Source organism: Misgurnus anguillicaudatus, chromosome 21 (assembly GCF_027580225.2).
Source record: "Misgurnus anguillicaudatus chromosome 21, ASM2758022v2, whole genome shotgun sequence".
In the NCBI taxonomy this organism is placed as follows: Eukaryota; Metazoa; Chordata; class Actinopteri; order Cypriniformes; family Cobitidae; genus Misgurnus; species Misgurnus anguillicaudatus.
In genome coordinates, this window is record NC_073357.2 from 39,013,297 (window position 1) to 39,040,782 (window position 27,486).

General features: G+C 37.1%; 1 protein-coding gene across 4 annotated transcripts; it reads left to right on the forward strand.

The window, feature by feature from the left end:
* Nucleotides 1–910: 910 nt before the first annotated feature.
* tbc1d14 (TBC1 domain family, member 14) lies at nucleotides 911–26,569 on the forward strand. 4 transcript variants are annotated; one of them, XM_073859103.1, is made up of 15 exons: nucleotides 911–1,024; nucleotides 1,744–1,892; nucleotides 6,131–6,830; nucleotides 7,704–7,830; nucleotides 15,119–15,237; nucleotides 16,974–17,056; nucleotides 17,898–18,015; nucleotides 18,184–18,290; nucleotides 19,516–19,602; nucleotides 20,703–20,797; nucleotides 20,888–20,959; nucleotides 22,198–22,326; nucleotides 22,438–22,547; nucleotides 23,670–23,928; nucleotides 24,018–26,569. In XM_073859103.1, the coding sequence occupies exons 2-15, from the start codon at nucleotides 1,844–1,846 to the stop codon at nucleotides 24,072–24,074; spliced, it is 2,112 nt and encodes a 703-aa protein (XP_073715204.1). In that variant the 5' UTR covers nucleotides 911–1,024; nucleotides 1,744–1,843; the 3' UTR covers nucleotides 24,075–26,569. The 4 variants fall into 4 exon arrangements, with proteins under 4 accessions (XP_073715204.1, XP_055062900.2, XP_055062903.2 ...); XM_055206925.2 differs by lacking the exon at nucleotides 911–1,024 and adding an exon at nucleotides 1,063–1,504; XM_055206928.2 differs by lacking the exon at nucleotides 911–1,024 and adding an exon at nucleotides 1,539–1,657.
* The last annotated feature ends 917 nt before the right edge of the window (nucleotides 26,570–27,486 follow it).

Here is a 27,486-nt window from a genome sequence, read left to right on the forward strand (position 1 = left end):
TTTCAGGCAAGCTAATGGTGTAGCTGAGGAATTGAGTGGTTAACAGGTATAAAAGTACTTCATATCTCGCCAAAACACAGCATTAATGTATAGATGGGAAGTAAATGAAAAAAAAAAATATTTCTATCATTAAAAATATTTTTTGTAATCACTGTTTTAATCTCTGGGGTCATTTTTACCCCCAAGGAACTATAACGTATACAGGAAAATCGGGTCTTAATAGGGTTAAATGCTCAGATTAAATAAGAGACTGATGAACAACTAGAACAAAACAAAATAATAGTTGTTTATTGTATACACAAACATGCAGTGTCATTGTTTAATTTAACTATTAAAAGGTGAAGCTTTTATGCAAAATTATGTTTGAACATATGTTGGCAGTTTGTGAACACAACCACCGTACATTGAAAAAACCTATTAAACCAAAGCAGTCTTATTAGACATGCTTTGATTCTCGTTAATGTGACGTCACACTGATAAAGCCCCGCCCACAACCACTGACAGACTTCTGCATTATGCTTTTTGTCGAAGTTCACACAAACAAACCAGAAAACAGGTCATTGCTTCCGCTTGTCGGGTTAACAGCAGAATAAACTGATGGCAAAATCTATAAACCTTTAAGGTGTTTATACATATAGCGAAGCTAGATGTTTTTATTTGTTGCATTTTGTTTTAGTATCCAAATGTTGGCGAGAATTTGAAAAATAGTTAAACTGTGAAATATCAATCTGTATATGCAGCGGACATTAGTGGTGCTTTGAGTAGCTTCTTCAAATGCAATTTGAGTAAAACATATTTAATTAAGCATAAAACATCTAAAGCAGAAGTGAATTGACCCGTTTTTGCTCCCACCCAAATAGGTGCATTTGGACATGCTATAACAAATTATCTGTGGGGTGTTTTGAGCTGAAATTTCACAAACACATTCTGGGCACACCTGAGACTTATATTACATCTTGTAAAAATGGGCATTTGGTGCCCTTTAAGGAAACGCGAGGGGTTCACTTTAATCAGCACAGTGCAGGTTTGTTCGGTTTTGTATTAGTTACTATAACAACAGGTTGCGAATAAAACGGCAATAAACCGTATCAAAGCGTAGTCAAACTTCCTGATCGTATTCGCCTTCACGCCATGTCTACTTCAAAAGCGACGCGACAAAACCAGAAACAACCGTCTGTTTACTGTAGACAGCCGCGTTAAATAAAACAGGAGCGTTTCTGTGTTTCGCATCGCGCTCATTGTACAGTGTCGACACCGGAGGTCACTTCCTGATTTACTGACTGTCCTAACACTTTCAAACAGCTCTGCCTCTCTTCAAATGACAGCGTTTTGAGCGATTGAAACGCTATGCTGTCGCTACAGGTGTAGTGGACAATAGTTTTTAATTTTGTTTAAGACGAAGCGACACACTTATAAGCAGGTGAATTCATCGATGCGTATGTTTTCCTGGTAGTGAGTTTATCGGTGAGGATGTTTTAAAATGGCGCTGGCAGTATCAGAACAGGTAAGATACTTTTATATCAAGCAATTAGCTTTTTTTCATGTGCGGAAGTTTAAGCATATTAATTACAGTCACTTGCTGTAATGTACGTAGTATTAAAGTTATTTAGCCTGAGAAGAGTTAGTGAAGTACGCGCAGCAGTACGAAAAGTTGGTTGTAAGTTAAGTTTATAAGCGTAACGTTAGATGGGAAAAGAAATGCAGAAGTGCTTTCAACGTCTTCTTGTGTCGTGGTTGTTACAGATATGCAGACGTATTTGATGTCTTGTGTTTTGGAGTGTCGGGAGTGATGGTGAGGAGGTGATGGCGCGTGCACACGCATCACTTCACGTGCAGCGAGACCATGGCAGAAGCAGTACACGCGTCTAATGAAACCTGTCAACATAAAGATGGTAAGTTGGACCTAAGCATTAGTGAATCAGGTACTGAGGTACTTCATTCCTCCAGTCTGTCTCTTAATGTTCTTTGAAAGCTGAACTAACAGTATTCATATTATTACATATGTTGTACGTCCTAGTTTTTTTGTAAGTATGTGTGTTCCAAGGGAATCAAACCCACAACCATTGCACTGTTAAAGGAATAGGTTATCAAAATATTAAAGTTCTGTCATTATTCACTTACCTTTATGCCATCCTAGATGTATATGACTTTTTTCTTCAGCCGAACACAAACACATTTTATATAAAAATTCTGTTATGTTGTTATCTCATATGATATGGAAGCCATCATGGTGAAGCTACAGAAAGCACATTCATCATCATTAAAGTAATCCAGAAGGCCCCAGTGGTTTAATTTAATGTATTCTGAGATGAAATGACACATTTCTGAGCAAGAACATTTAATATATTGAGCTTTTTGAGTGATCATGGAAACATACAGATTAGCTTGGCAAGTTAAAATATGACAGCGCATAAATAACATTGACTGATTCTTTCGTGTCATATGCGTGTTGTTGGGCTAATATAGTATTATTGACCTCTAAAATACATTAGTTAGTAGGTAAACAGATGAACCCATCAAGTGAATTCAATTTACCAAAGCATATTCACTTGGGGAAGAAGAACCTGTAGAGCTTGTATTATTCACTGCCTCTCCCATCTGTATCAGCCGCAACATAACATCTTATGTCCTATTAAGCTAGTGTCACTCAGTTTTTTTGAATATTGATAGCCATGTGTATTGTGTAGTCTGTTCCCCAGTCACTTTCCACTTTCCCTCATAAGGGAAATGACCTTGTTGGTGTAAGTTGTGGTCTATTATATTAGTTATTATACAATGGGGCTGTTGAATACTTTATTCTGAAACGCACAACTGACCTGTCAAATGTCTTCACCAGTGCAATGTTTGTGGTAACTCCAGTCCTTTAAATTATTTGAAAATATATATATTTTTTTAAATAATACAATGGCCCATCATCAATTATTCCATATATAATACAGATGAACCTTTATTTATAAAAGATAAAATTTGATCGAAACATTGCCAATTCTATATTTTTTAAATAAAGGAAGAACAGTGTGCAGATTTCCTCTGTATTATATGATGTATACATTTTGATCCTGCACCTGTTTAAAATCATGCGGATGTGCGTAATTAAATTATTTTTTAATATATTTGTTAAAATATTGTCTTGGCTCATAGTTGAGCTGGATGGATATTGAATTGTTTTTTTTAAAGGGGAGGTTTAATGCTATTTCATGCATTTTTACATAGTTTAAGAGTTGTAGTCCTCGTGCTAAACATAAGCAAAGTGTCAAAAAAGCAGTTGAGCTTGTAACACCTTCTTTTTCCTACAAGTTTCTGAAAGTTTTTTTCAAATGGGGGTATCCGTTACGACTGATTGACCCCATATTCCTTTTATGGGCCTTTACCCCCAGAAAAGCATGCCTGCCCTGCACGTCAAGTGAGAGCGCAAACGCGCATTAGCATTGCTCCGTCGAGTAGAAGTCACCAGTATCACTGCACAGCACGCGACATCTTTGTTTTAGCAAGATAGTTCGACAAAAGAAGTGTGTTTTTGGATGTAAGTAGAAGAAAACCTTATTTAGCTTTCCCTGTCGTAAGATGCAGTTCGTTTTTCCTGGACAGCAACGTAATTGCGAATGAGTGTGTTTGTTTCCTGGCTGCATTTCGGAAAGGACTGCTTTACAAACAAGGCTCAGTTTGACGCCGGATTTCCACTTTTTTAAAACTATTGGAGCGGCCAAAACTTTAAAAAGACCCCGTTTAGGAGTCACAACCACAGGCATAAGTAATTCAAAATCTTACGTGTTTTGTTTGCAATCGCACATACGTGCATGTAATGTAAACAACACCAACAACAGCACTTTGTACTGCATTTACAACATTTACACCTTTTAAAACGGGCAAATTCAGTTAAAAACTAGATTATGTTGCTTTTTTTTATTAAAATAGCGGATAAACAAGCAAGGATTATTTACCTTATAGAGACGTCCTGCTGTAATCGTTGCTGCTATTGTTCCTGTTCGTCCATTACTGACTAAGTATCCGATTCTGGATCATATTTATAATATAAGGCTGGTTATTTAAAAAAAAAAAGTTTTTTTAAAGTTTGATTTCCATACATGTCGGCTGTACATCCAAAAGTAGTATCCGAAGCTGCGCATACTCGTAACTCTTCAGCTCCGCCTACCGCACGCCTTCAAGTGTTCGACCTTTTACGCCAAAATTCGGAAAGGCTGTTTTTTCTTTTATAAATCTGACTAAACGAAAGACTCTTTGGACATATGAATGATGAAATACTACTCTATATATAAGCAAGATTAACATTAGATTGGCAAAAACGTCTTGTGTTATGTCAGCTTTAACATTTTAAGTCAGGGTTCAGATTGTATTCAGTACTCTATCTGGACACAGTTTCATGCTTTTAGAGCTGGGTATTGCAACAAATTTGTTAATTTTGTTAGATTTTTATTTATATGATTTTTACCTCGATTCAATTTTATTAAAAATCTTAGTTTTGCAGACATGGAATAATATAAATGCTGGTAACAAACATTGTAACAAGAATTGATAAATATTTGCATACAATGCAAACAGTGGGAACAAACTGAACAATGCACATTACTGTAGTAAAAGTGCAACAGTGAAATTCATTAACTTGAAATATGTTATGAATTTTGAAAACATTTTATTTCTTAAACATGTTCAAAACAGGCCTGTAAAGCCTATAACAATTTGTTAACCTCATCTTTACACTCATTGCATTTAAAAATAATAAACATTATCTAGGGCTGTCACAATGATTAAATAATCGTCTCATCGCGATTGTTTGACCTCATCACAATGATTTCATATCACCGCAATGATTGCACATCTCTCTAAAAACACAAGGGGGAGCTGCAGCGCCTGTATAAACGAGACAGTATCAGATTACTTTTAAATATGTGTTATGTGTATTGATATTTACTGCCAGGTAAACCTTACATAATATTTAATTTAAATAGTCACAACAATGTGTGAAAATTATTTCATAAACAAACAAAAAAATGTATGACAATTAAATGTCAAAGCAATAAAACATACAATTAATTGTCATAATTGTCAAAGCACTAAAACAGGCAACAGTCATAATCGCCACAATTTATTAGTTAATTAGCGTTTTTTTCTCCACGCTGAAAACCGGCGCTCAGGTTTTTTCTTGCTCAGCGCTGAGTGCAGAGAGTTCAAAAATATTCAACTTTGAGTGAAAAGCTCCGCTCGTCAATGTCAGTTCTCACACGGCCGTCCAATTACAGTGGAGGAGGGGCGGGACATTACCACAGTAACCAACCGGCTCACAGCTGAAGTATCACAGCTACCAAAGCGCTCGGCTGAAAATCAGCTGGCATTCGGCGTCCTCAAGGCGTTTTCAGCTGCTTTTAAAAGTTTTTGTGTGTCCAGCCCCTAAAGCTGGCACTCAGTGTTTTTTCTGCTTTCAGCGCTGAGCGCAGAGAGTTGAAAAATATTCAACTTTGTGTGAAAAGCACGGCTTGTCAATTGTTTTCACACAGCCCTTCCAATCAGAGTGGAGGAGGAGTGGTATAAATATCACAACAACCAACCAGCGCATCGTTCAACAACTGATAAACAAAGCAGAAATATCACAACAACCAAAGCGCACAGCTGAAAAAAGCTGTCAGTCGGCTGAATAAAAGCTTTGGTGTGCACACCCCCTAAGAATCGATTCAGGGATTTCTTAAATCGAGAAATCCCTGTTAAACCCGTTTAAGAAATTGTTTTGTTAAATTGAAGATCAATTTTACCCAGCCTAACTTTCTATTCTGTGAAGCTGGCCAGTGGTGAGGTATGGTTATGACTTAATAAAGCTAGGGGCTGTTGTTTTAGTGAGGTAAACGTTAGAAAGCTGTTTTATCACTCACCAGATAGGATGCCAACATTACTCTTTAACAGAACAGGCTGACAATAGACATGGGAAGTATAGTGATGAAAATACACAGTTATCACCTAATGGAAGATCTAAGATAGAATCCCTGTCCGGGAAACCACCCCTTTAAGCAAAACATTTTATGGGAAGTTTGGCAATCACACTGTTGCACAAGTGACTGTACGCTTTTAGATATTACCATTTTACTCATTGCTCATCTAAGCTTGTAATATACCTCTCTAGGTTCCCAAGAGTCTTCATTCGGTGACCCATCATTCAGCCAGTGTTTGCAGATTGCCTCCAAGCCCATCCAAAACCATCTCAACCATCACATTCCCTTAGAATCTCAGTTACAACATCTCAGCTGCAAACCATTCACTCCCATTAATGGCCAACGTGATGACGATTGCAGTAGTTTGGCTTCTCAGGATTCTGGTATCCCCACACTTGAGATCAATCCACCTGAGCACGTCCATGCCCGAGTCACCACGGCTGAGCTATTGGTTCCACCTCCACTTGATGATAATCCAGCTACACTAAACTTGGATGTGTCAGACAATTCCATACTCAAGTCTTCAACTTTCCCACGTTGTGACTTTGACACAGTGCGTCTCTACAGCGGTGGCAGTCTGGGCGGTGCGATGGGCAGGGGTACATTGAACCGCAGTGATGATATTTCAGTGGGCAGCGTGTCCAGTTTGAGTACTGAGTTTTCTGCTACGTTGTCAGTCAGTAATGAAGACTTTTTAGACTTCATGGTTACATCAGAGTCCAGTGCAGTCGTTACATTTGAGAATGAAGATGTCTTGCACCGTTCTGACAACTTACTCTCACCTTCCAATGATCTACATGTAAGCAGCCCATATCGACAAGCTGCAGGATTGTCAACATCACATGATGCCAGAACGAAAAGAATGGGGCCGTTTGCACGCTTCTTTGACAGGTCTGTTTTTTGTTTAATTGCTTAGTTAAGTTTTTTTGTGCATCATTCTTGGGTGGTTTTATCTTGTGCTGCGAATGTTTTACTGCAATCATGTATTAGCCTTTCTAATGTGTTTTGTCACGGGTTGGCATTTAAAGGGATAGTTCACCCAAAAATGAAAATTCTGTCATCATTTACTCATCCTCATGTTGTTTTAAACCTGTATGAATTTCTTTTTTCTGATGAACACAAAAGATATTTTGAGAAATGATGGTAAACACACAGCATATAGTGTCTATTGACTTCCATAGTAGGAATAAAAAATATGATGGAATTTAATGGGTAACGTCAACCGTGTGCTTTCCATCATTTATCAAAATATTTTCTTCATCATTTTTCACAATACTTTCAAAATATTTTTTTCCTACTATAGAAGTTAATGGACACAATATGCTGTGTGTTTATACCATAATTTCTCAAAATATCTTCTTTTGTGTTCATCAGAAAAAGGAGATTCCTGCGGGTTTGGAACGGCATGGGGATGATTAGGTGGTGGCGGGGTTTTCATTTTTGGGTGAACTATCCCTTTGAAAATTGGGGTACACTACTGTTTTTCATCATCTGCTCATCATCAATCATTGCATGTCCTTTGTTTCTGTTGTTTGGGGCAATTTATGTATTGAGGTCAGCCTCTGTACTATGACAAGCTTTTAAAGCAAAGTTATTATTTCAGTCTTTAAATTTCAACGTTGGTTTTCAAATTTCAGTTCCTTTTATTCGATTTCGAGTTAGCATTGTCAAAAGTAGTGGAACCATTAAATGTGGAGTGGTCCCGTCTTAACAGAAGTAAGTAGCCCTCTTCTTAAACTCTTTAATTTTATTGATATATTTTAGGAGTCTTTTTGCTAAGAAGATGAAGGATACTGCTGCACTAGAAGGTCAGAGAGAGCCTGGATGGAGGCTGTTTGGTAAAGTTCCACTTAAAGACGTTCCAACCAAAGACCCCAGAGGAACACAAAAGGTACATTCACAGTAGTGATGCGCGGGTCGGCGTTTTTCCAACCCGCGGGTCCCGCTTTTATTAAATATTTGGCCCGCCCCAACCCGCACCGCAACACTGTATCTATTTTTACAACCCGCACCGCCCCGCGCCCGCGACCATTAAAATAGACATATTAGGCATTTGTAATGTAAATAAAAAGAGGCTTTATTTCAGCCTAAGAGTGCTTGGAAACAGCCATTAGATTACATCGCCCTGTAAACTGGCAACAACATACACCAATGAGCCATAGAAACCAGCATGGTCATATTAATATAGAGATAGGATAATGATAAACCAGGGGTGTCCAATACATCGATCGCAAAGGCAATGCCGGTAGATCGCACATAAGCTTACTGTGTATTCTCATGCTGCTCCATGCCTCCACGGGAAAATTGGCATTATGAGTAATTGTGAAACACTTAAGTCTTTTTGAGTTGCTGTGCCTTTCTTTTCATATGTGTTTTTATAAATCTTATGCCTGCCCGCTGCAGATCAGTCGTGTAAACTTCCGACATTTACAAGCATGCAATTGCATCGCATTCTTGCTTTCATGCACGAGCTAAAGCAGAGAGAGAGAGAGAGAGGCAGCGTTGTGCTGATATATGCTTCTGATACTATTGTAATTTTCCTTCAAGTTTGTTTCACTAAATCTCCGCTATTTTAAACAGTACTCGACATGTGCTCCAGGATTTTTTTTAACTCCTCAAGAAAATAGAGTAATGGTGACATCCCTAAATCCAATGTAGAGATATATGCAGTATAGTCCACGCATTTAAAGTGTTTTTAGCATGTATAGAACTTGTCGGCTTTATCATTTTAAAAGTAGATCACCACACAAAAAAGCAGCATTTGTATTATCTATTCACAAATTCCCTACCTTAATTTCTCCTGCAGATCGTCTTTCATCTTTTAATTCTCTGTTTGTTTTGTTGTTGTGGCTGGCAGCGGGAGCTACTTGGCGCTTCCGTGACGTCAAAGGTTTGGGGATATCAAGTTACGTTGCGCAAGTTACGTTGCGCAAGTTACGTTGCCACATAGGCCTACGTAATTTAACCTTATCAAAGAAAGTAATTAAATGTAAAAATATATATTCCCAAATATTTAATATATATGCTACAGGGACTTAGACGCAACATATCAGTTTTTTAATTTTGTTTTTAATGACCCGCCCCAACCCGCCCCGCATTAAAGTTACAATTTCTTTACCCGCTCCAACCCGACCCGCGGGTTACCTGCGGGGCCCGCGGGTTACGAGACGACCCGCGCATCACTAATTCACAGGGCTCATGCCAGGCTTACAGAAGGCCAGATTGTATACATATATAAAAAAATATATAGATCAGTTTAAAGTCCAAGGCTGGTGTCGTCTGTAGTCCTTGGTGTCAGGGCTGGTGTCATTTTTACTTATGTGTTGGGTCATCTAACACAGGAAGGATCCAGACTGGAGCTGGTGTAATCGCTAGTTGAGCACCCTGAGGTAGAAACAGAAAAGCAGATATAGGAAATTAGCGTAGCTGCTGTTTATAGCTTTTTAAGTAGTAGATAGTTATTAATAAGTTGTTTAACTTATAGTTATAGCTTATTGAAAAGTTACAGGATGGAATTATGGGTATGCTATTGCTAGGCTGAAGAGATGTGTCTTTATGTGTCTTTAGTAGTCGCCATGAAACAGAAGTAGCGATTGTCTTATTTCACCTGTGGTGACGTGTATCTGAAATAAAAAAGGTAGGGCTAGACTTTAATCCGTCCATCAAGAACTGATTGGATCGTTTGAAGTTGAGTCATGTTTGGTAATTGCTAATTCTGTCAAATACGTGGGTGCTAAATCGTTTAGGGCTTTGTAAGTGTGTAGCAATATTTTGTAATCTTGCGTGACCTAGCTAGATGTCATAAATGCATGAACAAGCTTCTCTGCTTTCTCTCATTCCCCATTCATAGCCCTCTGATTCCCCATTTTTATGAACAAAATGGTTCAGATCATACATATCTGACCGTTAGTAGTCTAATGCCTGTCCTTGAATACCAGTGTAATTCTTTAACTTGTCTAAATGTATGGCATGGTTTACAATGTTGATATACTTGTGGTTTAGAGATGTTAATCCATAACTGTGAAATAAGGTTTCGGCATTCAGTGCTGTTTTTTGTTCAGGCTTGCTCTAATGCTGTGCCAAAATTTGGCTTTATTTGCCAATCATTTTTCAGCTTCTTCCAACTATCCTTCATTGATCATAGCCCAAGTCATTTATTTATGCCCATGAATGGAATGTCATCTGTTCAGTAACAAATAGTGTAATTGATCTTTTAGCTTCTAGCAAGTCATGCAGTGGGCTATTAATGAAAATGCTTTTCTGACAGAACACACACATAATCTGAATTTGAAAAATGTTACTCCCTGTTATCTTCTTGTTAAGTGCTATTACACTGTACCTCCAATGAGCGATTAGGCACTTTGAGAATGTTAAAGCAATAGTTCACTTTGAAATTAAATTCTGATATGTTTTAGCTTACCTCAAGGGCATCCAAGATGTAGGTGTCTTGGTTTCCGCGGTAGTTTCACTTTTGATGTTTTTAGGTCAAACCGCTGTTGTCTGCCAGTCATACAATGCAGGTCCACGGTCACCCACCAAACGCCACCCCAAAGAGCACGCACAGAGAAGTCCAACCCGAACAACTGTCCATCGCAAGCACACACCGATGGCCCAAGACACGAAACGAGCGGCCCGCGTGAGAAAACAAACACTATTTATATTGTTTTTGCCTCTTGTACACAACCACGTCGGTGCTTAGTCTGCGCATTTTTTGAGTAAAGGGCCAATCGCACCAAATGCGGTTTAAATACTTGGAAACCCGAGGCATGTTGCACTGCCTTTTTTGGGTCACTTTAAAAAAAGAGCAGTACGGCGCTGCTTTTTATATTGCACCGAGACAGCTGTCCTGTCAATCAAACATGGATCGTGAGCGCTCTTATGCTCAGGGTTCCGACGGGTCCTTGAAATCCTTGAAAATTTGTGAATCTGGGGAAAAAATTTAAGGCCCTGGGAAGTTTTTGAAAATATACATACATAGATACAGGTCATTGAAAGTGCTTGAATCTATTTTATGCACAAAAAAAATCCATATTATTCCCTTTGTAGTGTAGGATAATATCACAAAAATTCTAGACTTTTTAAGCACAAGTGCTAAAATGTTCGCTTGAAATGCTTATATCTTCTGTATGCAAATGTTGATTCATACCAAAAAGCTTTTTTGCATAGTTGTGTTTGACACATGAAAACGTCTCGGGTAACTGTTGTTCCCTGAGAAGGGAACAAGACAATGCGTCCCCCTTGCCATACTTCCTGCGTCCCTGTAACGCCGTCTTTGGCAATATTTCAGATAGTGATATACTTCCTGGCTCCCGCATCACCCTGTCTTTATCGTTAAGCCTCACCATTGGTTGAATTTGATATACACATTGAGGGTGAGAGGTACACAAACACACAGGAGACAGTGACTGCAGTCTGCAGTCCGGTACCGTTGTTCCAAGCAAGCAACTGTAAACGTCCCTCACTACAATGGAAGGCCCGCCTCTCCCCTCATTTGATTGGACATTGGAAAGGCGCGAATGACGTCAGGCGCTGTTCCGCTCTCAGTTTTCTTTCAAAAACGCGTGCTGCTGCAAAAAATGCAAGGCTTTCGGCGCACATAAACAGCATGCATAACGCTCACTGCCCATAGAAAATCATTCAAAAAAAGGCGCCTGCAACTGCCATAAATGCATTTGGTGTGATCGGCCCCTAAGTCAATCAAATGACTTTCATAGATTTAAGCCGCTTCAGTGTTGTTTCTATTATACAGGGAGTCAACAAGCCAACAATGTGCTTTAGGTAATTTGAACCCCACTATTTCAGCCTCCCTGCATCCATCTACATTTCACTCACATTCAGTTCCAACCTTTTTGTGTCTCTCTCTTTTTTGTTCTCTAAAGCTGTAATGGAAGATTGAGGGATTGGGTGACAGGTTTAGAGTTGCTGGTTTATTTAGACCCTATAGCAGTGACTCATTGGAAGAGATGAGTTAAACTTAACATTATGCACAGTTTTTTTGTATTATTACTTTTTAAATTTTAATATTCTGCCATTTCTGCATTTTAATTATATGAAATAAAGATAATAAATATTCATTAAAGTTTAGATTATTTGATCCTAGCGATCTCACAAAAACTGCTCATGCCTAACAGCACACAGGCCAAGTAAAACATATCATTTTTCTCCTTGAACCTAACCCAGACATGCACAGTCGAACACAGAGCGCACAGATTACACAATATCTCAGTGCCGGGAGCCTCTGCGCTCCTGTTAGCTGAAATCGATTAGAATGCCTGACTGGAAATCAGTGACCGTCTCTCAGCAATGTGATGATGACGAATAACATCAGCGTGCACACACATATACATATGGACACAGCAGGTGCCGGGAAATGATCTGGTCCTCTGCATCTCTCTGAAGTAGGGCCTCCTGGTTTGGTGTGGGTTTGCTGGCAGGGAGAGAAACAGAGAGAAAGCGAGCAAGATAAAACAGTGTCAGGTAACTTAGCGAGGGTGAGACAGCAATAACAGCTGAGTGGAGAGCAGAGGAGCACAGTAGTGTCATGCTACTGTTACTCAGGGTGTGTCCCATATTCCTTGTGTTCTTCATCTGCTTCCCTGCCTTACATTTCTGTCAAGGCACTTAGACTTGTGCATATAGAGAATGATAGAGCGAGGTGTTTAAAAACACTGGATTCTGAATGTCTCAACAGCAGTGCAGCGTTCATGGTGAGTTTGTCTTATTTTAATTCTCTTCACTTTCTTTTGGCATGATCAAATGTGAATTTGTGAAAAGGAAATGACGTGGAGCGAGAAATTAGCCTCTGTTTCGTCTAATCAGGTGGCGTACCTGCTGTGTTTGTGTGTGTTGATAAACCAGATTGTTGTTTGGTTTGAGGGTCAGTGCTTGGTTTGAGGTTATCTTAAAATGATTTTGACTCTAAAGATTAGATTAGAAATAAAGGTTTATAGATATTTATTCAATGTTTGCTAATATTTCGTTAAAATGTGGGTCATTGTGTCTAATGTTATCTGTAAGAGAGAGTGTAGTGTGGGGGAAATTAAATATTTATGATTCACTCAGCTCAGTGAAGGAAAGTATGCTTTCTGACTGCATCAATAAAACAAAACTTAATGCTTATTACCTATACTTTCAGTTTGGTTAGATACACAGATCAGAATGATTACTTTACAGTCAGTGTATTTCGAAACACACACACACACACATTCTGGTTTCCATGTTTTGTGGGGACATTCCATAGACGTAATGGTACATAGATTTATACTGTACAAACTCAAAATGTCCCCACAAGGTCACAAATTTCCTATCTTAACGTGATAATTGCCAGGTACTATATATATATTTATTTATGCAATTTTCTGTTGTGAAACATTGAATTGTGTAATATTGTGATGTCATGTGCAGTATGTTGCCATACATTGCGATATTGAGAATCGATGCAAAGTATTTGGATATTTCCCATTTTAGGATTATAATAGTATATAATTTTAGGAAAGTTGCCATTGAGAACACACCACCATATTGCAAACCTTAGCAAAAAAAAATCGTCACGCCCCTATGCTAGTACTTCCTGTCACTGTTCAGGTTTAGAGATAAGAAGAATGTTATCTAGTGGTTGGGATGTAAACTCCAAATGAAACAACTGAATCTTTTTTATGTAGATGTTGCATTTTCGATAATCAATATTGTATTGCCAAACTAAATATCATGCTACTCGCATGTATCAATATTTTCTTACACCCCTGTTTACATTTGACCCCGCATTTTTGGTTAAAACAATCCAGCATAGGCTAAATTACAACCCAGCGGGTTGGGCTCATCCCTTTTTAAACCCAACGCTGTGTTGAAAACAACCCAGCATTTTTAAGAGCATAAGATTTTTCCTGCATGTGCACATACATATCCTGCATGTGACTATAGTGCAGTTGTGTAACTAGGGTTGCATAGGTGCAAAAACACACCCTATTGAGTAAAAATACATCTAAATGGAATGAAAGAAATTAACTTTAGTACATCTAAATATGTTAAATTAAGTGACTATACCACCCTCCGTAATATTTGTGAGCCAGTATGTAAAACCCTAGTCATTTTTTGTGATTTATTGTTTGCTACACAAAGTCATCCTGCATAAAAAATATTCTTTGTAAATATACCCTTGATATAGGCCATGTCAAAGATAAAAATCAATGTGAAATCAGTAATTGAAATCAAACTTGGATGCTCTAAATCTCATCATTAGATTATTAGACTTTGGCCTGGCTTACACAGGTCACATTTATACAGTGAATAATGGAAACATATGTGCAGTTGATATTTCAACCCTCCAATGTTCAAACCAAATATATGCCCTTGGTTAATTGTTATACAATATTGTAATGTTGCTAGTAGTACCTTATCCTAAAAATGCATTCAAGGCAACCTTTGACAAACTATAAACTTCAATGCCTTTGTATTTTCCTTAAATGGTACTGTCCCTGAAAGAATCCATGCTGCTTATTTATCCAAAACGTTGCATTTTTTGAATATGTTTAATAAATCTAAATTATATGGATAAACAAATTCATTTGACTTTAAACTAATCTGTCAAAATGTTTAGCTGGATTACTGTCACCCCACGGCCATCTTCATTTTTCCTATCACAAAGGTAATTCACCTGAAACCATTGAATAATTGTCAGGCTTAATTTGTAATTGTTCATCAGTTCACTGTTGCTTTATGTAAGCACACTTCTCTGCTTTGTGTATTTTATTTCAATATGTTATTGCCTTCTGTATTATGTTGCCTCTGGTCAGCTCTACTGTGTCCTTGACCGAATCGCTGTGTCAGCAATTTTGTACTTACATTAACACAGAGCATGGTAGCATGGTGAGCAAAATAATCAATGATTTGAACAGTTAATGAAGTTGAAGCTCTGAATGAAATGGACAGCTGTTTATATAAAACAGCTGATGAGAAAGAAGTTGAAAATGTAAATTTATTTTTATGTCAAGTTTATTGTTGCTACTCTGTGAAGATTAAGAGACTTGTATAGAATTAAGTAAAAATGGTTCATTCAGTAACTATCTTGCATTGACTATGTTAACTATTCACTACAGTAAAGTATTTATAACTTATATATATATATATATATATATATATATATATATATATATATATATATATATATATATATTTTGCAGGAATATGAAAGAAGGAGTGGACAAGCAGACAACTCCACGTCTCCCAAGAAGAATGTAAGAAAGAACCTGGACTTCGAGCCACTTTCAACCACTGCACTTATACTGGAGAACCGGCCGGCGTGAGTGTTTGTCTCCAATATGTAATCTATGTTATAGGTAGGAGGAAAATAGTTAATATGAGTGTGGCAGACACATCACACCATCATACCACATCGTAAAATCACCATGCACAGATCTACATGCATGCAGTTTGTATTTAAGTATGCTTTGGGGATACACAAAACAATAAGTAAGATATAGATGTAAAGTGATCTCTCTCTTACATTGGTCTCTTGACACATAGTTATTGCTATCTATACAGCCATGGAAAAGTTAAGAGACTACTCCAGTTTTGCCTTTAATTTTCATTTCTACATGTATTGTGACCATTTTAGTCCAGTGTCGGTTGAATTCTAGAGCCCGACCGATAAAGGATTTTGAAGGCCGAATCAGACACAAATGTTTGTTGGTTTTAAAATCCGATATTCTGATATATCGGCCGATATATATATTTTTTTCAGAAATGCACAACAAAACATTAACGATTTCCCTAACATTAGTTATTTGTAGTTATTTATGAGTTTTAACTAAAATAATATGATAATGCATTTTAAAAATAAACTTGTTTCTTTTATTGTCTCGTGACCAACTCACCATGAACTCACTTAACCGTTGTTCCATTGTTAACTCTAGCTGGATCAGCAGGTTGCCGGATGTGTAGTCTCAGCCTCAGACGTCACGCCCACAGACTGTTGGCTCGTACAATTTTCTGCTAAACATTGAATGCTAAAAAATATGCAAAGTTTGCGGCATAGACTCTCTAAAAGACGTCCAAGAGTTTTGCTTGAGGTAGTTAGTGGAGTCAAAAAGTGGTTCTCCCGAATTGCTTGTAGGTGTTACAAAGTAAAGAGATATGCTTCAAACAGATGTTTAACGGGAGCGTCTCATTGGTGTGGCTGTTGATGAAGTGCACAACTAACTATGGTGAGTAATGTTGTTTATTTAGATGCTATTAGATTGCGGCTGGTTATTTCAATAACTGACTAGTTTCCAGCCGGCTCGTTATTGTGGGGAGTCTGAAACGTGACGCTAGACGAAACAAACTGTGATTGGTTGTTTGACATGTCGGTCAAACAGCTTGTGGGCGGGCTTTGTCCAAAAGCAGCGAAAAACACCAGACCTTCAGTATTGAAGGTCTGGCTACACAAGACTACAGGATGTGTGACGCGTTATACACGAGTGTTGCCAACAGGGAGATTGTAGAGTGCCCTCTGGTGGACAAACTATACAACGACAACACTCATGACATGGTTGAAGGCTGTTTCGTTTCCGTTTTTTAAAATTAAATATTAATTTATCGGCCATTATGAATGCCGATACCGATAGTTTGGAAAATGCCGATATATCGGTCGGGCTCTATTGAATTCCAACAAAAGCAAACCTCAGGAGTGACAATAAAGTCACCCAGCAGCAATGTAAAAGACTGAGAGCATGCCAAGACCCATGAAAGATGTTAGGTTACATGTAAAGACATCAGCATTGTGTTTTTTAAAAATGAATATAAACTTGTTTCCTTTGCAGTATTCAAAATCTGAAATGATTGCATCTTTTTGTTTGTTTGTTCGGTTTCAGTTTTTTGCAAATTAAGACATTACTTTCATCAGGAATTGGAAGAAATGTTGTTGGTAGTTGACAGAATGAAACAAAAACGATCCTTTTACTTTACCACAAACCTATAAATGGTAAATTTCGAAAAACTGAAAATATTCTTGAAGTGGGCTTTTAATTTTTCCCACGGCTGTATTTATACATGTAGGAATCTTCCAGCAAAGCCTGAAGAGGAGGCCCAGAAACACAAACAGGAATATGAAGAGATGGTGGCTCAGGCCAAGAAAAGAGGTGACTTTCTTCTCATGCATGTGTTTGTGTATGTGCAAGCAGTGTCCCAATATTAACACTAAATGCCAAATCTAGGTAAAAATGTCTTGGAGTATGACGTACATAATTCATTAAATAATACGTAATTTAATTCATTTTAATAACTGAAAAGGAACTGCCATGTTATCTAAAATCGATTTTTAATTTTAAAGGGGACATATCATGAAAATCAGTCTTTTTTGTTGTTTAAGTGCCATAATTGGGTCCCCAGTGCTTCTATCAACCTAGAAAATGTGAAAAAGATCAACCCAGTAACTTAGTTTTGTTAAACCATTCTCCGCAAGCATGTGAAAAAATAGGTCACTGAAATTTGGCTCCCCCTGTGATGTCAAAAGGGGATAATACTGCCCCTTAATCTGCACTATCCAACCACGGCACTGCCATTTAGTGCAGAGATCAGCTTATTGGCATTTAAAGACACACCCCAAACGACACATTTTTGCTAACACCTACAAGTGGCAATTTTAACATGTAATAATAAATTACCTATATGATATTTTAAGCTAACACTTCACATATGTACTCTGTGGACACCAAAGATTTATTTCACATCTTAAAAAAGCCTTGTGAAATGTCCCCCTCATATATGTGGATAGTGATCTGATACTGGGTGATTTAATGGACACAAGCTGTGTACTAAAGAAACACCTGTCCAGACTTTTCTTTACATTTTTCTACTTCTTCAGAGTGCAATATAGCGACACAAATATTCCTCCTGTAATGTTATTGAGCTGCAGAGGGCGCTGTTGTAAAAGCCACAATTAAATACTCTCTCTTGCGGGTTGTTTTTGTGTACGTGCAGAGCTAAAAGATGCCCAGAAGCGGAAGAAACAGCTGGAGGACCGGTGTAAACTAGAAGACAGCATTGGCAATGCTGCTCTCACCTGGAGTCAAGAGATACTGCCCAACTGGCAAAGCATGTGAGTCAATACAAAACAAAAAGTACTTGGACACAACATTTTTCATGTTCTCCCATGACCCTGCCATTGCTAATGCACTGCTCTACCAGTTAAACCACAAACTAAAAAACTATATACACAAGAATTAAAACAGGAATGACTTATATCTGTTTCTCCTCTTCATTCCAGGTGTTCATTGAAGCGGGTGAGGGATTTGTGGTGGCAGGGTCTGCCGCCTAGTGTGAGGGGCAAAGTTTGGAGTCTGGCAATAGGCAATGAGCTAAACATCACAGATGGTACGGATGCATCATGCGGGTATATAATCTTGGTCACATAAACCACATGCGTCGTGTATAAACAAATACAGGAAAGGACTGAAAAAATGCTTAAAGTGTAGTTGTATATTAAAAGGTCATTGGTTTTTGATTAAAAGTGTCTTCTGCATTGCAAGTTCCTATAAATATAGTTAATAAATATAATTTAACACATTTTTAAAAGGTAAACATCAATGCAGTTTTGAAGGCATATGGTAAAGCAGGGTTGCAGTAATCATGATTTTGTGGTCGTTCTCTAGCGTTCCTATGAGAACTTGATACTGAGAATTCTGTTGTGGTTTTGGTGTTTTTGCAGCAATAATTTATTGTCATCATGAGTGAAAAGGACAGAACGTTGAGATTAGGGCTGTCAAAAAATGTATCGAGATTAATCGCATACAAAAATAAAAGTTTGTGTTTGCATAATATATGTGTGTTGTGTATATGTGTATTTTATATATAATACACACATGCATGTATACATTTAAGTAAAATGTTATTTATGTATATATAAAAATATAAGTGTGTGTGCATGCGTGTACATTCATGCGTATGTGTGTATTTATATAGATCATTTTACAAGATGTAAACAACACTGCTTCAGAAGCACTTCCTGTTGTTTTAATTCACATTTATTTTACATTTTGATAAACCAACCAACAAAATTTTCTGTTGGTTGTATTTTGTTTAGTATGTATATGCAAACACATATTTTTAGTTTTGTATGCGATTAATCATGAATAATCTTTAAGACAGTCCTAGTTGAGATGCAAGTGTTAAGTGTTAAATAATAAGTAATTTCTAATGGCCTGGTTTCACAGACAAGGCTTAGCTAAAGTCAGGACCTGGCCTTAGTTAAATTAAGATGGTTAAGCATCTTTTATAAACATGCCTCAGAAAAAGGTGTTATTTGTGTGCATCTTGAGACAAATTAAAGGCACTGGCATATTTTAAATTATTTTAAGTTGAGACATGTCAGTCAAACATGTCTTATTCTAGGACTAGCCTTAAGCCATGTCTGTGAAACCAGGGAAAGGGTGCATGGTTGGTCGGGTGATTATTTTACGAATGCTGATTTACACAATTTATAAAAATGCATATCAAAGAACAGGTTACATTGTGATTACTAGGGGTCATATTTCAAAGCAAATGTTGTATGTACATGTAAATGACACAGTATTATTTTGTGTGCATGTGTTTTAAACAGAGCTTTATAACATCTGTTTATCAAGAGCCAAAGAGAAGTGGAATGCCTTTCTAACACCAACGACTGCTGCAGAAACCGAGATTGAAGGTTGGTGACATCCAGTTGTTTTTATTATTTTAGAGGATTCATAGCTTTAACTTCTTATAACTGTGGTAAAAAATCATCAAACTAACTTACAATGCCTGATAGGTCTTTGGCTAATTGCATTTAAAGAGCACCTATTGTCCGATTCACGATTTTATATTTTCTTTGTTGTGTAAGTGTGTATTAGTACATGTTAATGATATGCAAAAGGGACAAACCCCATAGTAAACGATGACGTGAGTTATCGTTTCCAACGTAAATCTCTTTTCTTGGACTACAACAAACACACAGATTGTAGGCAACAGTTTACTTTCTGGGCTTGTTGACTTAGACAAGATCGACATTATCAAAATTCCTCCAGCTTCAGACTCACAGCCTGTAAATTAACTCCTGTTAGCATTGCATTGCATCACAAATCTTTCAAACGTAGTAAGGAGCGTCACATTTCCGGTTGACGTCAGAGGTATTCAGACCAAACATAACGTACAGGTTAGCTGGCCAATCAGGGACACACAGCTTTTCAAATTTGTGCGCTTCAGGAAGAGAGTGAAATCTGGATCTACAATAATGTACTGTATGTGGAAAATAATGTGTTTTTTAACCATAAACCACGGGAACGCATTGTATTATACCAAATACACAAAATGAAGTTTTTTAGCAATGAAATAGGTGCTCTTTAATGTAATTATGTGATATACTGTACAGGGTGTATGGTTGCCTTTAAACCAGTGGTTCTCAAACTTTTCTGTTCAACTGACAAGCTAGGCAATATCACGTTCATAACTGCAGACTAATTGCTTGTGATAATGAACTTGAGATGGCCTAACTTGTCAGTGAACTAGGCTGTGAAGTGAATGCCGCTTCATCTAAAGGCAGGCTATGGCGAATTGCTACTAGTCACAGAACCGTCTTTACTGACAAGAACAGCTCATTTCATCATGGGAAGTACCTTAAGGACCCACATGTTTTACCATTTTATATTTTAGGATCTTATAGTTTAGGTTCTATTTATGTTTCAACTGAGTTTTTTTTGGGGGGGGGTCTGTTTTTTTTCTTCTATTAACTATGAACCATCTCCATTCTAATAATTGCTTTCTTTTCAGATATAGGCTTGTCTAATGCTGATCGAGAGGCCAGTCTAGAGCTGATAAAGTTAGACATTTCCAGAACTTTTCCCAATCTTTGTATATTCCAACAGGTAAATGCATTGTTGTTTCTAGTGACAAGTCATCTGCTGACCCTTTCCTTAATGTTTTATAATACTTACATTTTTGGCATTGTCTTTTAGGGTGGCCCATATCATGATGTATTGCACAGCATACTGGGAGCTTACACTTGCTACCGTCCCGATGTGGGATATGTAAGTGAATGTGATTTAGTTTTTAAAACTTGTTTTACTATTAACTATTTCCCCGCCATTGACAAGTTAACTCGTCAATTAAGAGAAAATGCTTCCCTGCCAATGACGAGTTCATCAGTCTGAATCCGATCTCTATCAAAAGTCCTTCACATAAACACAATTATCTCAGCTTTTTGCTCAAAATTTGGTATTTTTGAAGAAACCTACCCATATATTGAAGAGGCGATACAAATAGAACAAATGAAGGTATGATGAAACAGCGTTTTTTTAAGCAGAGGGCCTGTTCTTTCATTTGATGTATTGTGTGTTTATATATTTAAAGAAGAAATTTTTTTGGAAGGCATTAAACTTTAGTGAAACTTTAAGCGCTGGCTGGCAACTTTGTTTTTAAAAATACTGGCAGGGAAAGAGTTAAAGAGCATGAACTCTTTTCAAAATTGTCAATGTGATGAGCCATTTCTTCCCAATTATTACGCATAGGTGTAAATGTGCTATACAGCTGCACAGCCCTCATACATCCTGCTACTCAACTGTGTGGTCAAAGAGCTTTATCACTTACACCTCCGCTTAAATGATGGGTGTGAAGTTCATATAAATAAAGCAACTGGAAAATTGAACAGAGAAATTAATAGCGGTGACATTTATTTCTGTGAAACTCTTGATGATGTAATGTAGTATCAAATACACTTTAAGCATTACCATACCTCACATGAATTTAAGTTGTAATGAGAATACAGTAATATAAATTAATATTATGTGAAACTGGTGACATTCTGAGAAATGATGTGTTCATTTACCCTGGGCCATGAAGTAAATGTAATGAAATGCATGTAGTTAATATATTAATAAATAGCATAATGAATAGCACTTTTCTATATTTGACTTAGACCGATCTAATTTGCTGACATAAAACCTCCAAAGTTCTAAATCAAATCTTGTAAAAAGTTTACAAAACATTTTAATTCTGTCTCTATATATTTACATTCCATCCTATTTGCTAAATCAATAGAAATTTTGAAATGTTGACAATGAATGGGAATGTAATGCATTGCTTGGGTCTAGTATTCTGCATGATTATTACAAGTTTAGGATGTGAATACAGGAAGGCATTACTCATCTGACATTAGGAGTAAAGGTTGATGAGACGCTTGTGTGAATGACACTCAATTAGCATGTCTTTGACCTCAAGGTGAACATTGTTCATATGTAATCTCAATATATTTGTGTTTAATGTGTAGGTGCAGGGAATGTCCTTTATTGCAGCAGTGTTGATCCTGAACATGGACACTGCTGATGCCTTCATTGCTTTTGCTAATTTGTTGAACAAGCCTTGTCAAATGGCTTTCTATAGAGTGGACCACAGCCTTGTGAGTTATACAAACACACACACACACACACACACACACACACACACACACACACACAATGGTATGTGAATGTTATTTCTTAATATTAATAATAATTTCTTGCCTTCCTAGATGTTGACATACTTTGCAGCATTCGAAGTGTTCTTCGAAGAAAATCTACCAAAGCTATTTACACATTTTAAGAATAACAGCCTGTCCTCTGATATTTATTTAATCGACTGGTGAGTTAAGATTAGTTTGTTATGTTTGACTCGAAAAATAAACATAATCTCAAAGACCTCATTTCATAATAATTTCCTTTACTGTTCATGTCACATTTTATTAAAAACCCCGAATGCTATTAATTAGGAGACTGTATATTCTAAAAACATAGTGGACATAAGATTACATGGGATATATACACTCACCTAAAGGATTATTAGGAACACCTGTTCAATTTCTCATTAATGCAATTATCTAATCAACCAATCACATAGCAGTTGCTTCAATGCATTTAGGGGTGTGGTCCTGGTCAAGACAATCTCCTGAATTCCAAACTAAATGTCAGAATGGGAAAGAAAGGTGATTTAAGCAATTTTGAGCATGGCATGGTTGTCAAAGCCAGACGGGCCGGTCTGAGTATTTCACAATCTGCTCAGTTACTGGGATTTTCACGCACATCCATTTCTAGGGTTTACCAAGAATGGTGTGAAAAGGGAAAAACATCCAGTATGTGGCAGTCATGTGGGCGAAAATGCCTTGTTGATGCTAGAGGTCAGAGGAGAATGGGCCAACTGATTCAAGCTGATAGAAGAGCAACTTTGACTGAAATAACCACTCGTTACAACTGAGGTATGCAGCAAAGCATTTGTGAAGCCACAACAAGCAGAACCGGCCTACCTGAGCATTGTTTCCCTTTATGACCACCATGTATCCATCCACTGATGGCTACTTCCAGCAGGAAAATGCACCATGTCACAAATCTTGAATCATTTCAAATTGGTTTCTTGAACATGACAATGAGTTTACTGTACTAAAATGGCCCCCACAGTCACCAGATCTTAACCCAATAGAGCATCTTTGGGATGTGGTGGAACGGGAGCTTCGTGCCCTGGATGTGCATCCCACAAATCTCCATAAACTGCAAGATGCTATTCTATCAATATGGGCCAACATTTCTAAAGAATGCTTTCAGCACCTTGTTGAATCAATGCCACATTAAGAACTGAATTAAGGCAGTTCTGAAGGCGAAAGGGGGTCAAACACAGTATTAGTATGGTGTTCCTAATAATCCTTTAAGTGAGTGTAGATGTATGTTTTCAGGGATTTAGTCAATTTTTACATGCTTACTTTTGTCTGCATAGGATCTTTACCTTGTACAGTAAATCCCTCCCACTGGACATAGCGTGTCGTGTGTGGGACGTCTTCTGCAGAGATGGCGAGGAGTTTCTCTTTCGTACTGCACTGGGTATCCTGCGCCTTTATGAGGACATTCTCACCCGTATGGACTTCATCCACATCGCTCAGTTCCTGACGCGCCTGCCTGACTACATCTCTGCTGATGAGCTCTTCTCCAGTATAACCAATGTCAACATGAACTGCAAAAACAAGAAATGGCCACAAGTACGTGTCATCACATGTTTTAACCTTTATGAACAAAAAAAACATAAGAATACACTGAATTGCATCTGAATTGCATTTTTCCCCTTCAGGTTCTTCAGGCTTTGCAGAAAGGACAAGATCGAGCCAGTCCACTACTGAAACACTGACTTCCTATTTCAGCTTACATTACAAAGAGAAAATCACTTGTTGACTCCTACATACCTCATTGGAAATAAATGGAGTTCCAGCAGTCTGTCCTGTTCCATACAAACTGATGCTTGAAAACAAACTGATACTTGCACACAAACTGAGCACACAGGAACAAAAGCAACTCTGATTCAGGGTAACTGTGGTGGGCAGGACCGGACTGAAGAATGTGAGTTTGTTTCGTGTCTCTGTTTCCTCTCTGCTTCTTCCCTTTCACCATTTTGACACTTATCCATATTTTCCCTTCAACTATATATATTTGCTGTGGTTGTCTTAGAATGTCGTTTTATTTAATGTTTGCTTTCCTATCTGTTGTTTTATTTTTTTCTTACATTCTTTTCAATTGAAATGAGATTCCTGACCATCACACTGGTTCCCCTTCCTGCTAAACTCTATCAAAGCTAATTGTGTGAGTAATTGTGTGATGTATTTGTATTATTGTCTTGTAATCTCAAAGGGACATTTATGTGGAGAAAACTGAAGTTATGCATATCATGAGGAGGTCAAATTTGTGAATTCTGTGAATTTCAGTAAATCCCACCATTGTTCTGTAAGAGTTTTGCACACTTAATCAAAGTCTCCTTTTGAAGAACTATCATTTAGGCTACCTCTTGCTCTTTAACCCCTTTATATGTAACTCTTGATTCAGAGATTTGAGTGGATAGGAAAGGATATAGTGGGTGTGTGGAATTGTTACAGGTTATCTTTCTCTCTTCCTATTTCTTTTTATAGTGCCACTGTAAAGCCAAACATGCTGCAAGAATGACATTAGAAAGTTTAGATGGCTTTTGTTTGTGAAATAATAATAATAATAATAATTATTATTATTATTATTATCATTATTATTATTGTTATTATAGACTGAAAACAGATGTTTAATGTAATGAATGTGGCTCCATTTGGTGTAGTTCGGGTAATATGGTGGTTAGAAGTGTTGAAAAAGGTAGATGAGAAATTCGGGTGAGTTCGCTTGTTGGAGGTGTTGGTGGTTTGTCAGTCATACAACTCATCTCACATTTATTTATGCTTGACATCTCATTACGTCTTATAGCCTTGCTACATTTTGCAGTAATATTTGACGTTAAAAACTGCATGTGTGGATTTAAAAAAAATCTGAAATTTGATTATTCAGAGACTGTATGTCATTTGATTGGGAAGTTTGCACAAATATCATGTTAAGTAACTTCATAAACTTTGTCATGTAATGTTTTTTTATATATCTGTTCTAGTTTAATATCTGTTCAGCCTATTAGATGGGACCAGAATATAACGGCAATAACTCGTCTCATATTCACTCATTTTCTTTTAGGAAGACGTGAATGTGTGATCTTGAGGACCATTTTTTGGTTTTGGTCATGAGCTTATTTATTATATTAATTTATGATTTCCAATATTCATCAGAAGTAATGTAATACAAATTTATATATGGTCAGTGTGTTCGTATAAATATGAGGGCACAGCTAAGAAAATAGTTTTCAATGAAATGATCAGTTAAAGGATATTTGCATTCATACTTGCATTCACTGTGGTGTGTTGATGTTGTGTTGAGATCATTTAAAAAAATAAGGGGGTGAGTTTTTTATCTTTGTGATCACTATGATCGAAGGAAAGCTTCCCACCACTTTGTGGTTTTGAACCAGACTACTGCAATAAGCTGCTTTGCACATGTTTTATTTGTCCTTTTTCATAGGTCTGTACTTATCTTTTCTTTATTGTTATATACGATTTTTAATTAAAATGCTTTCTTTGTAGTTATCTTTTATTTGTAGTTTTCTTTGCCCTGTGCCCATCAAACCTTAAGTGCAAGTACTTTCAATAACTTGACCAAATATGATTGTGTCGAATTGTGCATTTGGATACCTATTAACAGTCCAAAATGTTCAATTTAAAGTAATGAAAACTATCTTATACCTGCAAAGCTGACTTATGTCTACAAACGGTGTGAATTTAAGTTGTTGAACTTTGTTGTACTGAAATGTGTCAGTGTTCAGTGTTTAACAGGACACCAAAGGACACAAAGCTGTCTAATTTAGCTACAGTGGTCATACAGCGCTGGTCATATAAGTGCAGATGATGAAATTGAGTTTTCTGTTTTTGTTAATGTTGAAAGAATCGGTTCATGAATTGGAGGCAGTATCGCATCTATGCCCGGATGTGCTCTGTATACATTATGACCTATCAGATGCAAACTGTGTGCATGCAATCTCACCTGAAGCTTTCATTTAGCATGCATTGATCTCATTGAATTACCAGCATAATAAAACAAACATTACTTCTGGAGAAATGATGGGTGACAGAAGAGGTTTCTTTAAAAAACATCCAGACATTAACCTAAAATCACAATGTTCTCTGTCTTATTTATGTATTTGTTGTTTTGTCAAATGATCCTGCCTTTGTTTGATTTTGTTTGGTATTGACACATGACTACTAAAATAAATGAAAAAGAAAAAAGTTATTTTATCTCTTTGTTTCATTAAATAACAGTGAGAATGACTTTCTTTATGTATGGTAAGATAAACTGTTGAGTCATGAAGATGGTGAAGACTTTTTTTCTGCTTTATTAGCCTACATGAAAGAACCACCTAAAATGTTTCCTGTCTATTTATTTTTGTGGTTAATTTTCTACATGGAACATTTTCTCACTTATAACCTGCCCCCTTACCAAAACCACACTCTCCCCCTCCCCTTCTACCTTTAAAATGTATGGTTTTGTTTGTAGGACATTAGACTGATGATATCTACAGTACAATAACTCGAGAAGCAGAATCTACAGCTATGCGTTACTGTTATATTTCTCTTCTTGTTGGACTTCTGGTAGTCACTTGGCTCCAGTCTGGTGTGAAGGCCAACAGTAAGTTACCAGAAAACTTTATTATTTATTAAATCAGTGGTATGAATTAACCTAAATATTATTTATTTGTCAATGTTTTCGGACATTATAAAATTTATCTCCCATGATGAATGAGTGATCAGAATCTAATGATGTGTTTGAAATGGTTTTTAGGCATTAAATGTTTCAATATTTATGATAAATTACATTTTTAACACAATGGCAAAGGGCCAACTGAATGCTGTTTTAAGTTCTTCAGGGGTAAAATTCCGACTGATAAAATTGACTCCTACTTAGAGACAAGCAGTGTTTGTACCTATGCTGGAGTCATGTAAGTTTTGCTGAGTTTTAATGTCCATTCCTGTGTCAGAGAGACATTTAATGAATTTTAATGTACTTTAATAATGTGTTATTTGTGCAAACAATGACTGTTCAACAGAAGTTTGTTATATTATTAAGTTTAATTTGCAAAACAGCAGTGTGGAGTAACTGTAAGTTTGTCTTTGTAACAGTTTTATCACCAAGAAGTCTCTTCGTATCTG